At 36.1% G+C, this 14187-nt stretch overlaps 1 protein-coding gene across 10 annotated transcripts in view; it reads left to right on the top strand.

Moving 5' to 3' along the window:
- Positions 1–14187, top strand: part of DLC1 (DLC1 Rho GTPase activating protein) — a 493459-nt gene that overhangs the window by 96165 nt on the left and 383107 nt on the right. For all 10 annotated transcript variants that reach the window (XR_007402564.1, XR_007402565.1, XM_025475287.3 and 7 more), the window contains one exon: positions 1555–2694. Coding sequence is in view for 8 of the 10 variants with exons in the window: in XM_025475287.3 (XP_025331072.1) it covers positions 1678–2694 (1017 nt within the window). In the remaining 2 variants the exon portion in view is untranslated. The remainder of the gene's footprint in view (positions 1–1554; positions 2695–14187) is intronic.

The raw sequence follows: 14187 nt of genomic DNA, 5'->3' as shown, positions 1-14187 counted from the left end.
AGCCTTTTCAATAGACTGAAGTGACCCAAAACCAGCATAGCAGTTCATCTTGTTTATGGCTGAGATCAATAAGCCAATCCATTTATGTGCTGACATTTCTTGTGTAGAGGAAAAACTAGAAGTGTCTGCTCTTTGAATGGGATTTTTCTTTTATGGTCCAATAATTTGGTTTCATTATGGAACAACATTTGGATTAGTCCTTTTTTTAAAGTTCAGTTTACCTTGGTATAATTTGTTTCCTTGAACTAAGGGTTTGAATAATTCAAGGCAAAAAAAGGAGAAGGCTACCTGGAATGTGTTTATAATCTACCTTATCTTAGGGCCTGGTTTCCTGGTTTACTTAGATTTTTATGGCCAAATTCTAATAGACGTATACAAACTAAACGCCTTAGAAGCGAAAAAGAATGCTACTGAAATTTCTGAAGAATTGTACCAATTATTTTTACCATGTTCACATCTTCTTTTTGGTTCACTGAATTCCTGCATGAGGAGTTCACATTTTATACATACGTAAAGTTATGTGGAGCAGGGCACCGGGGTGGCTCAGTGGTTGAGCGTCTGTCTGCCTTTGGCTCAGTTCATGATCCCGGGTCCTGGGATGGTGTCCCACATTGGGCTCCCTGCAGGGAGACTGCTTCTCCTTCGGCCTGTCTCTGCCTCTCTCTGTGTCTCTCATGAATAAATAAACAAATAAAAATCTTTAAGCTAGGTGGAGGGGAGGGGCACAAGTAGAAACTCATTCCATGGAGACAGTGAAGTTTGTTGGCTACCTAGTTAGAAACAGGACCTGGTTTGAATCCTGGTTTACTTCCGGGATATATGACCTTGGGCAACTTATTCAATGTCTCTGAGCTTCAACAAAATGAGCTTGCTAGCTAGTGGTAGCAGTGATCCATGAATGCAAATGTATTTATCCTAAGGCATGGTCAATGGTGTGTGTTATACTTTCTTGTGAATTGTGTGTTAATAGGAGCTAAACTAGATTATTCCATGTTTCTTAGTCACTCCCTGGAGTAAATACATCCTGGTAGTTTGGGATCTGTATTAGCTCTTTCCAAACTAAGACATGTGCTGTCTCTATAGCTCATGTCGTGCATGAACAGTTCCCTGGTGGCCTCTGCTGTGATTCAAACCAAACAGCAAATAAATCTTTGTAAGATCTTGTGTTCACAAAAGTGGAGCAGGAAAGCATGTATGCAAGAGCAACAGGTTTCTTCTGGTGAATTTTGTTAAGTACTGCAATGCAAATGTGTTCTTAATGGAGTTTCACACATTCAGTACTTGGATCGTCATTCATTAATAGGTCAATCAATTCAGCTGCATTTCAAGTGTTGTCAGTGTTTTTGACCAGAAATATTAAATGCAAAATTTTGTTCTAATACTATGCTACTTCTTAAAGAAGTAACATCATTAAAGCTAAGGAATAGAAGCTTTTAAAATCTCTTACTTAATCTGTTCATAGCACAGATTAAATGTGCTCTTTTCTAAGATGTATTTTGGTTTGTTAATGATTATCTTGAACTATATACATATATTTTTTTAAAAATTTAATAGGTGGTGAAATGACAAAACGCTCTCTTCTTCGACCAGTGGATATGAACTCATCTTTCATCAAGTCCCATCTCCTTTAGTCTCATATGGAACATATCTCTCTATCTGTTGTCAAACTACGATGACATGTCTGTAGCTATCAGAAAGAGAAGCTGGGAAGAACATGTGACCCAATGGATTGGGCAGCCTTTTAATTCTGATGATCATAACCCAGCATGTCATCATGGACTAGTAGCTGACAGCTTGCAGGCAAGTATGGAAAAAGATGCAACTTTAAATGTGGATCGTAAAGAGAAGTGTGTTTCACTACCAGACTGCTGCCATGGTTCAGAGATGAGAGACTTTCCTGGGAGGCCAATGGGTCACATTTCAAAGGAGGTGGATGAAAATGACAGCCATGAAGATGAAGATCAGTTTCTTTCTCTGGAGGCCAGCACAGAAACACTAGTACATGTTTCTGATGAGGATGCCGATTCTGATCCATATATTACAGATGATAAGCAGATTTTAACTACCCAAGGACATAAAATATCAGACCAACATAGCAGCAGAGGAGCAGGCTCCTTAATAAAGACACTGCCCATCATGGAAGGTAACCAAAGTAACTCCTGGAGAATGGCTGGTGGAGCTGACTTAGGACTGGTAGAAGAAAGGGGAGAGAAAAAAGTTACTGACATTGTAAGCAAAAGCCTGGAGCTTTGTAATGATATAGGTTTAAGTGAAAGAAAAGATGCACCTCACATAAGTGCATGTGACTCTTTGACTGTGAAAGATATTGTGCCTGAGAAACAATTGTTTAATTCTGCTGTGATTGCTCAGCAACGGAGGAAACTTGACTTCCCTAAAGATGAACATGAAAGAAACACCTGCAGTGTAGTACAGGATGAGTTCTTGGCTGCTCCTTGCACGGACAGAGGACTGCCGTTATTAAAAGCAGATTCTGGAAGCTGCCTTCTGCAACCTCCTTCCTGCCCTAGTGGAATGTCAGCTGAAAATGGCCTAGAGAAGAGTGGTTTCTCAGAACATCAAAACAAAAGTCTCCCAAAGGTCAACTCAGGAGATGGCATGCAGTGTTTACACTTAAAGGAAACTCTGGCCACCCAAGAACCCACAGATAACCCAGTCAGGCTTCGCAAAAGAAAGGTAAGACACATGCACAGATTATCTGGCTTTTGGGATTTTATAAATATCCTTGTTGCCATCACTTAGTATTTTGCAAGGATTAATGACATGTAAATGCTTCTTTTGCCTTATATTGTAGCTGTATAATTCAAAGAATATCTTATTGTACAAATCATCAAAATATACAAAAACTAAAATTTATTAATAACCTATTCAGTTCACTAATAGAATTTATAATAGTTTGTGAACATTGTATTTTGGAATTGTGTTGATGACAAAATTGGTTTCATTTCCTCCTTTTGAAATTAAATAGCCACCAGATAGCTCATAGGTCAAGGCATATCAGAAGAGTGTTCTCTAACTTTTAGAAAGACAGAAAGTCACAGTATTTACTTTATTTAATGTCAATTATTTGGGATTTTTTTCCCTTTTTTTTTTATTTTTTTCCCTTTAAAAGTATGTTTTATCATAAAGTGCTATGAATCACTGTGAATAATGACTCTTTTCACATACAAAGGCAACAATATCTCAAAATATGCTGATAAAATTTGAAATAATATCTTGACACATTTGCCATCAATAGATGTATCAATCTTTCTGTAACTCTTAACCAAAAAGAGCCAATAGCTGAAATTATTTTTTCATGCCAAACTCCCTTTGACTAATCCTGTAGATGCCATACTCCTCTAAAAAGTTTCTAAGTGAGAGAAGCAAAGACTGGGGTTACATGAAGCATGGTTTAGCTAGGAGACTTGGCCAAAGTTTTCTTATCTTTGGGATTTTCTCCAAATTTTTCCAACAATGTAGTGCTTTTGAATCCTAATGTAAATACAAATATAATTTCTTCTGTAAATCCAACATGGTCATTGGTATTGAAAACTCCCTGCAGATTGGACAACATCCTTCTCCATCTTTTGATAAAATATTAATTCTTCATTGCAATTCTCCTAACATAAAACCAGTGTTCTTAGTTCTGTTCAACTAGGGCTATTGGCAATGAGGAAATAAATAATCTCTAACTCAGTGATTCAAAAAAAAAAAGTCTGGTTTCCATAAACTGTGGTTTTGCTAACAAACTAGATCAGTTTGGTTTAAATGAAGTCAAAGACTTGACAGCAAAGATCAGTGTGCTTGAACTATATGACAACAGAGAATTCCATGCTTCTGGCAAACTCTTCCTTATATATTGTATTAAAATATTAATTCTCCATAAAGTTGTTATGATTGGCATGCTTGGGTCACTTTTTCAGAAATGTGCATTTATTCTATCAAATCTGTTGGGAATGTAATAATGACATAAGAAATTATTAACTGACCTATGACACAGCTCCCCTAAAATAAGACAAACCCTGCCCAACTGCCGACAGAAACATTAAACATTCCAGAAACATATGCTCACCACTTGGACATTTATATCAATACTAAGAATGCTGGAAAGAATTTGCTCTTGGACATGTCGCTATAGCATGGTTCCATTATGAGAGCTGTAATTATAACCTATTTACAAGTTCTAACTTAAATATTCTATTTTAAGCATTTCGTCATTCTAAAGTGTTATGGCACTGTCTGGTGGAATATTTGCTTTGACTCTACAGCATTTGGGATGCTTTGTAATAAGAAGATTAAATGCAGAATTTCAAGTTTAGAATCTACTCTGGAAAAGTATGATTATGGGAAGCACTTATAATCAAAGTCTTTAGGAATTTCTGTTCTATTTTATACTGAATGAATATTAAAATATTTTTGAATTGGCAACTAGCCATTTTAGAACTTTACCAAAGAATATGGTAAAAAAAAATCATAAAAATATATGGGCAGAGATATTCACATTATATGTTATCACAAAAAAAGAAATAACCTAAATTTCCATCAATAAAGAATGTTTAATTACTGTCTATTATTGGAATGCTACGTAGACATTAAAAAGATAGAGTGAAATCCATGTGCATTAACTGAATAATGCTCATTATATGGTGTATCTGGGAAAAGGCAGTGGCAAACCACTTTGTATAGCACATACCAATCTTGTTTGACAAAATCTGTGTATATAGATATAAATATTAATAGGGACAGGGGTATAAATCTCTTTACATGATTAAATAAGATGATGAAAATTCTGACTAAATAGGCATAAAAGGTTAATAGCAGTTACTTTGAAAGAATGGAATTAAAAACATACTATATGTTGGCAAATAGAACTTGAGTAAAAAAAGGTAATAAAATAAATAAATAAATAAATAAATGTATAGAAGCAAGAGATTCTCACCTTTTATCCTATATATTTTTTATGAAAGTTGGTAAAATTATGGATGAAATGCATACAATGAACAGAAGTACAAAAACAAAGTAATATTAGATACATAAACTATTTGGAGTATTTTCTGCATGGCACAAAATGACCCTTTATATAATTATTATGATTATCATCACTTCCATTAAATGGAAACAAGTATTTGTAAAGTCTTTCAAAATATCAACAAGAGTTGCAATCAGCTACTCCATTCCTAATGCCAGTGAACATCACTTAAAACAGGTAAACTTCTTGGAGAGACACACAAGCCACATTTTCACGTCTAAGGTATTAGGTACTAGATGCTGAAATGAATTTGCTTAATTGTCTATATCTGTAAAACTATTCATCAGCCATGGTGACAGCTTTAAGATTAGTGCATGGAAGGTGAAGTAGAATATAAGCTAATGAAATTTTGGTGAGAGAACTTTAATCAACTTATCATCCAAAGGCCATGAGTAAACCAAATCCTTCACTGAATTTATGAGCATGACTTTTTTTGAGGGGTAGGGGTCAGGGTATAATCAAGAGTCTAAGACTTGGGAAAAAAAATGAAAACTAAAGTAGAGCTTCTAAGAGTGATCCTCGGAATGTACTGAAATAGCACTGTACTAGAGATATCATTGTACTCTAGATATACATTATCACTCCTTGAAACCTATAAATCTTGGCAGGCATTCATTGTTTTGCATGATGTATTTCTTGTTGTTTTCCAGTGTTATTTCTGGCCACCAAGGATAGCTACACATATATTTATTAAGAGTCTCAAGAGAAGAGGACTGCATTTGTAGTGTATATAAATATTAACTTTTAAGCTAATAATTCTAAATATGATGAAATATATCATTAAATTGAAGCCACTGAAATCAAAGGAAAACCAAGTAGATTAGGAGCAGACATTAGCAAATGAGTCAGAAGGCCGTGTGGCATATGACTTGCGCTTATAGAGCGTGGGTGGGTCTTTGGGGTAAGGCAGCTGGTTAAGAGCAATTCTCAGAGACAAATTCCACAGAAATCTGGAGGAGGGAGTCAGTCTAAGAAGTGGTCTCTTTAAACCAAATGAGATGTGAAGATGGAAAATATGTAGGGAAAGACTTGAGGTTAGACTTTTTTAAAGAACTAGTGTATTTGTTCTTGATGGTGGTTAGCTAATTAAAGAGAGTCCAACATTCAGTCCTCTCTAGAGACTATTTAAATTGTTCCCAAAGTTTTGCATAACCATAATAGTTATATAAATGTATGAACATATTTTTATTTGCTCACATAAAACATAATCCATATTACAAAGCAATATAAACTGCAAAATCTTATGCAAAAATGATCTGAGCCTTGAGAAGACACCTAATTCCATATTCAAACAAAAATCTCACATGCCAACACTAAATTAAACTGTATCTTTTATGCTGTAGTTTTGACTGCTATTGTAGAAAACCAGCATAAAAGTGGCTTAAACAGTATCTTTTTCTCATATACACAAAATAGGTGAGTATAAATAGTTCTGGACTAATATGTAGCCTCTATATTTTCAAAACCCCTGGCTCCTTTGATCTAACTGTTCTACCATTTTGATCCCTTATCAATTTTAAAGTCAATGGGAAGAGTTGAAAGTGCAGGAATGAACACACCCCTGTGTAAAGGCAGTAGCCAGAAGGGACACACTTCTTTTTCTCTCATATTTCATGTGCTAGAATTTAGTTCCATGACCACACCTAGCAATAAAGCCTAAGAAATTGAGTCTGTATTCTGGGTAAGCAGGTGTCTGCTAAAATTTCTATTATCAAGGATGAAGGAGAAATTTTATATTGAGTGATAACTCATAATATTAAATATGTTAGGAACAACACTCTACCATAAATTCATTCCAGTGTATAACCACATATTGTGAAAGGAATAAACAGTCTGCTATATGTTCTGTGGCATTTTCTATAATTTTTAAAATTTAATTTCACACTACAGAATACCTTTCCGTGGTAGGAAACAATTCAAAATGATGATGACCAAATGCTACACTTTTTTTATGAACCCCCCCCCCCAGGAGCAAAACATTATACTGTATATACTGTACTTTATCTCTGGGCAAATGTAATACATTAATTAGAAATGACTGATAAAATCAAGTATTTTCTCCTTACCCTATCTCTAAAATATGTATAAATTCAGTAAAAGTTCACTCATATTTGAAATGACCTTCTCATTCCTTTCTATGACCTTCTTTTTTTCTTTTTTTCTGTCTCCTGAATGCCTCTGTGGGAGCCTTGTAGCATGAGGAGGCTGTCATTGACCGATGGGTGACATAAAGAACATAGTAAATTATGCAGAAGATAGAATGGACTGAGATAGGAAGCCAGCTGGAAGAATATAAATAGGAAGGAAAAAGTTGTCTAAGAAATAAAAACAAAAGGATAGTTAAGTTAAAGCCCTAAGATATGTTGAATGAAAACAAGGACTAGTGGAATAATTAGAGATTGTTAATAAGCCTAGTATCATTTGATGAAGAGAGAAGGAATAGAAAGCAAAAAAGGATATATAACAGTATGATTTTATACTCAGTTCACATGGGTTTTATTTTTATTTTTTATTGGAGTTCAATTTGCCAAAATATAGCATAACACCCAATGCTCATCCCATCAAGTGCCCCCCCTCAGTGCCTGTCACCCAGTCACCCCAACCCCCACCCACCTCCCTTTCTACCACCCCTTGTTCGTTTCCCAGAGTTAGGAGTCTCTCATATTCTGTCTCCCTTTCTGATATTTCCCACTCATATTTTCTCCTTTCCCCTTTATTCCCTTTCACTATTTTTTATATTCCCCAAATGAATGAGACCATATGATGTTTGTCCTTCTCCGATTGACTTATCACTCAGCATAGTACCCTCCAGTTCCATCCACGTCGAAGCTAATGGTGGGTATTGGTCATTTCTAATGGCTGAGGAATATTCCATTGTATACATAGACCACAGCTTCTTTATCCATTCGTCTGTCAATGGACACCGAGGCTCCTTCCACAGTTTGGCTATTGTGGACATTGCTGCTAGAAACATCGGGGTGCAGGTGTCCTGGCGTTTCACTGCATCTGCATCTTTGGGGTAAATCCCCAGAAGTGCAATTGCTGGATAATAGGGCAGATCTATTTTTAACTCTTTGAGGAACCTCCACACAGTTTTCCAGAGTGGCCGCACCAGTCCACATTCCCACCAACAGTGCAAGAGGGTTCCCCTTTCTCCACATCCTCTCCAACATTTGTTGTTTCCTGCCTTGTTAATTTTCCTCATTCTCACTGGTGTGAGGTGGTATCTCATTGTGGTTTTGATTTGTATTTCCCTGATGGCAAGTGATGCGGAGCATTTTCTCATGTGCATGTTGGCCATGTGTATGTCTTCCTCTGTGAGATTTCTGTTCATGTCTTTTGCCCATTTCATGATTGGATTGTTTGTTTCTTTGCTGTTGAGTTTAAGTTCTTCATAGATCTTGGATACTAGCCCTTTATCTGAAACATCATTTGCAAATATCTTCTCCCATTCTGTAGGTTGTCTTTTAGTTTTGTTGACTGTATCCTTTGCTGTGCAAAAGCTTCTTATCTTGATGAAGTCCCAATAGTTCATTTTTGCTTTTGTTTCTTTTGCCTTCGTGGATGTATCTTGCAAGAAGTTACTGTGGCTGAGTTCAAAAAGGGTGTTGCCTGTGTTCTCCCCTAGGATTTTGATGGAATCTTGTCTCACATTTAGATCTTTCATCCATTTTGAGTTTATCTTTGTGTGTGGTGTAAGAGAATGGTCTAGTTTCATTCTTCTGCATGTGGATGTCCAATTTTCCCAGCACCATTTATTGAAGAGACTGTCTTTCTTCCAGCGGATAGCCTTTTCGCATGGGTTTTAAAGACACAGTCTTGTTGAGTAGATTGTATTGTTTTTAAACTTTGTTTCTCTGGGTTGAGGATTAGAGATGGCAGAGAAAAATCATTACCTGGTGGAAAGTTGGCATGCAGATAACACAAGGTCTTCCCAGCCATATTTTAGCTTGATTTGTGTTCCAGGTGAATCTGGTAATTTTACAAGTAACTCATTTTCGTATTCTTAGACCACTGAAAACTATCAAATTATTTTATGCCACTTAAACAGATTATTACCTTATGACTAGAAAGCCAAAAACATATTTGGAGATATTTGGGGTTCAAGTATTTTGCCTCATTATAAACACAAATAAACACAATTCCCCTAAAACCACGTATAAATGCTAGGAAAAAAACTCATTTAATTATATGATAAAGGATAACGTCAGATACGGTGTCTGATAAAACCAATCAGTAATAAATATTGAGCATTTTCAGTATCCCAAGCCCTATACCATGTATCTGGTACACCACCATGAGCCAGATAAACTGTGAAGCAGTTATGTGAAACACTGTTGGAGTTCCCAAGTAAGACTTTTGTTTGACTAACATGTAAGGCTAGCCCCAAGGGAGAGAACAGTAGTGGTAGAGAATGAGAGAAGGGGTGGGGCACAGGAAGAGGAGGAGGTGGAGGAGAGAGAGAGAGAGAGAGAGAGAGAGAGAGGAACAGAGAGAAGGATAAGTGGTGATAGGATACCAAGAAGTCCTAGTTAATGGCCAGGAAAAGCAACAATACAATTCTTTGACAAAAAGTGGGTTTGTAGCAGGCTGGAATCAGAACCTTTTCCAGCACGATGCAGTTATGGTTATCTCCAGCAGGAATTTAATGAGGAGACAAGGAACATGAATTTGACTCCAGTGATTACAGAGCAGGTGGAGATAAATTATTGTTATTATAGGTTCACATGAGGAGCTCTGCTGAGTAGAGCCATCTCCACCCGGCTGAGAGGTGAAGCCCCAATGAGCTTGTATTTCAAGATTCTCAGCTAGTGTCACTTGGGGGGAGGACTTTCCCAAATTTCCAAGCCAAATTAACTGCTTGATTCTATCTTTACTCATAGAAGATTTATCTCTTTTATAGTGTTTACTGTCAAATCATTTGATCCCACCCTTGCTAACTAAAACATAAGCTTAGTGGGGGCAGTTTTGTGTCTGTAGCCGTTCAAATGTGTGCCTATTTCATTCAGCCTGGTGCTTAGAACTCTATTCATAAATGTTTGAATGAATGAATATTTCTGTCATGGTAAAGGATTTATTTACAGAAGACAAAATCAGGTGTCTAGAGCACAAGTATAAAGACGCAGAAGAAATGGAACCATACAACCCAAATCCGAAACCAGACATCTCATTCTTTGTACCATAATCTCCTCTTTATGCTCCCTACTGGTTCTGTGCTAAAACAGAGCATAAGGGAAGGGGGAGAAAAGAACTATATAAAATATGGGTCTCTGAGGCAACCTTCAAGTTATTATTACTGTTGGTCTCAAAATAACTAATTAATTGTAACTAATCTAGGACATAGAAATCTGAGGGAAAAATGTTACTCAGAATCCTTAGTTGTTTCCAGAGAGGAATAGGCAAAAGTCAGTGTAGATGAGGAAAATATTAGAATATCCATTCACGTTTGTTTTTAATTTATCCTTTAATTTTATACATATTTTATAAGATATATGATATATTAATATAAAAGTATATATGTTATAGTTTATAAGTAAATAACATACACACACTCCTTGAGGAGCCCATGACCAAAAATGTTCGGAGGACATTGGTTCAGAAATTCTCCAACTTCTCTGGTTCATGTCATTCTGAAGAAGTTGGGGATAGAGTGGAGGGGAAATGACAGGAAAAATAGAGTAAGAGATTGAAAGACAAATGAGTAGTAGAGATTAAGAGATTTGTTTAGAAAATGTCAGACGATAGTAAATTTCTTTGTAGTTTATATTGTGAAAACCACATAACGTAGGGAGATTTGCTGTCAGGTGCCTCTAAGGCAGAAAAATAGACTCTGAATGAAAGCAATTAGATCTGGATGTTTCTTGTTCCAGATATTTTTTTTTTAAGTAGTTATGATGTGTAGCGGGCTTCTGATCAAGCAGTGATTTAGACCCAAATTGCAAATTTACATTATTAGTAACAAGATCATTAATAAATCCACATTAACCCAACATCAGCTTTTATTGGAGCAAGAATTAATACACATTTATGATGTTATTTTAAATAATTAATGGGTATTTCAGAGCCAATTGCACGTTAGAGGCTATCGTAATAGTGAAACTGATTTAGTTTCTTCTTCATGGATTTCTGTTACTATAAACCAGGACCAACTTATTAATCTTTTAATACCAACAAAACCACCAAAAGTTTTGGCTTCCTCCCTCAAACAAATGCCAATATCCACAAAAGTTGGGATAACTAACATAGCCTACAGAACAGGGCCCTGCCTCTGTTATCTGGGCACTAAATGCAGTGGTGCCAACAGAATCTGTTCACTTCCTGGCTCATATTCTTAGAAATAAAGTGCTTATCCCCATTGCCAACAAGATGTCTATTCCACAGATAATGTTCTAACTGTCAAGAAAATTATAGTGCTACTTTAGAGATAACCTTACAATTTTCAAAGGAAACATAAGCAAATAGGAAAATACACTTTCACTTTTTTTCAGTTCTGTCTACATTGCCACAGGAATGAAACTAGTAATTAATGAAACTCTTGAATTTAGGGTTCTATTTTTTTTTGAGCCACTAGAACTTGAAAAGGATTTTATATACATTAAAAGTTAACCTAGAGGTTTTTTAAAAAATTGAAATAGCATTATTATTGGGTCTAGAAAATGAATGGCTTGATCTGAGTTTGATTTTCTAACTGAGAGAATAAGCTGGTGATGAGGAGAAAGAGCACAGTACAAATTGCAGGGTGCCATTTAAGCTTTGTACAGCTTATATGTCCCTAAAATAATGGAGACAACATTCCCTACACCACAAGGTTGCCAGAACATTAAATGATACAGAAAACGTGATTAAACAAACTACCTAGTACAACTCCTGTAACAATCCATTTTTTACCAAAACTCAAGGTCAATTGACAGCTGCATAACTGAAAAATTGCAGGCAGACTCTGTACTCACAGCACAAACAGCAGCCAGGGTCAGTAGCTACTCTAGTTGTAGATTTCTGGAGTGCTGCAGGTCCTATGATAAACCTCCACACTGTCTACAGTATGGGTATACACAGAACCAAATAATTAAGCCAATGGACTCTGAAACCAAGCTGCCTCTCTCACTTGTAGCTTTGTAATCCTGTATGTTATTGATTTTCTCTGTGCCTCAGGTTTGTTTGTTTGTTTTCATCTGTATAATGGAATACTTCACTCTGGTGTTAGGAAGATTGCATGTTAATATATAGAAGTAATTAAAACAGTGCCTGACACATAGACAATAACAAGGACTTGAGCTATTAGTAGCAGTAGTTGTTGTGGTCTGCTGTTTGTTTGACTAAATTGTCCTTGTTCTAGATCTGAGAGTAAGCTGAACTGTCTGGGAATAGGTGTGGGGAAAGACTGACAAGTTTTTTTTTTTTGTTTTTTGTTGTTTTTTTATAATTGATTCATGAGATACATAGAGAGAAAGGCAAAGACATAGGCAGAAGGAGAAGCAGGCTCCATCCAGGGAGCCTGATGTGGGACTTGATCCCAGAACTTCAGGATCATGCCCTGAGCCAAAGGCAGACACTCAAATGCTGAGCCACCCAGGCATCCCAAGACTGACAAAATTTAAGAGAGGATTTAGAAAATAAATCAACCTTCATGGACATCTTTGCTACCTAAATATCATGACAGATTAAATCCTGTAATATGAATCCATTGACTAAATAAATATTAAGTGCCTTCCCTTTCCCAGCACTTTGTCATGTGTGGTATAAGATCCAAATAAAAAGCATATGTACATCCTTACCTAAAGGAGTTTACATATTGAAAGGGCAATATAACATAAATAACAAAATATTCCATTAAATTGACTTTAATAACCTTTCCTTTTAGAACCTAATATAATGAAAAGTTTGGAGTCACAAGTACAGTAACATCATGCTTCAACCTAACCCAAGGTAGAAAATATTAAAATTTATGGAGCTAGAGCATTACAGGGTAGGAGAGGGACTCCATCCCTGTGAGGAAGTCAAAGAAGATTTCACCAAGTGATGCCAGAGCTGAGAGAATGAAGGAGAGGAATCTCTCTGTCCCTACTTTAACTGTTCTTGAGAAGTAAAATTTTACTGTTTTTAAATACATAGATTTCAATGTTAGGGAGTCAGTGAAATAAATACATCAAGAAAGCTATTTGGTAAACAATCACTTTTAAATGCTAAGATGTGCTTTGCAAACTATTTCATGGTGATATAAACGTCAAAAGAGGACAGTACTTCATATGCCATACTTCAGCTTAGGCAAAGCAGCTTTCTGTTTCCAAACATAGATTTTTAGCTTCATAACTTCTGGGCTCACTTTGCGATAGATGATAGATAAATAGATAGATAGATAGATAGATAGATAGATAGATAGATAGATTTCGACATACTAATGAGTCCTGAACAAAAACTCTAGCTGTGTTCATTTGCTCCCACCTAGTATTTGATTAGTTTGCAGAAAAGTGAAATGAAGAACATGGACATTTGATTGATGACTAAAGCATCATTGGGAGGTGTACTCACAAAATGGTTCAACTATAAAATGGTGATGAGACTGTGATTCTCAATAATTTTCATACGCTCATAGATATGTAAGAATCATCCTTGGAATGCTACTCATTAATGTTCTTATGATGGGCAATCATAGCAAGGTGATTAAAAAGCATAATTGACTAAAACTATAAGTAAAAAAGCAAGAGAATATGGGCACTGGGTGGCTCAGTCGGTGAAGCATCTGCCTTTGACTCTGGTCATGATCTCAGGGTCTTGGGATCGAGCCCCTAAGCAGAGAGCCTGCTTTTCTCTCTCTGTGTTTGTGCTCTCACTTGCTATCTCTGTCTCTCTCTGTCTCTCTCTCTCTCAAACAAATAAATAAAATCTTTTTAACAACAGCAAGAGAATAATTCCTGTTTGTTAAGAATTTAATTCTAATTATGAAGTTTCACATTCTACTCACATATTAGCCTAATCAACAATTGGAAATTTTCCTGAGAGTCACTTTGAAGTGGTACCAAAGGTATTTGACAGAGTATAACAGAGGAGAAATGTGCTTCATGAATACCTGATAAAAGGTCAAATTTCAATTTGCATCTTCCTCCAGTTTAAATAAGAATTTTTTAACAATAAGAGCCCACAGTCTCTATGAGTGATGT

This window comes from Canis lupus, chromosome 16 (assembly GCF_003254725.2).
Source record: "Canis lupus dingo isolate Sandy chromosome 16, ASM325472v2, whole genome shotgun sequence".
NCBI lineage: Eukaryota > Metazoa > Chordata > Mammalia > Carnivora > Canidae > Canis > Canis lupus.
This window is presented reverse-complemented; position numbering and strand designations above follow the sequence as displayed.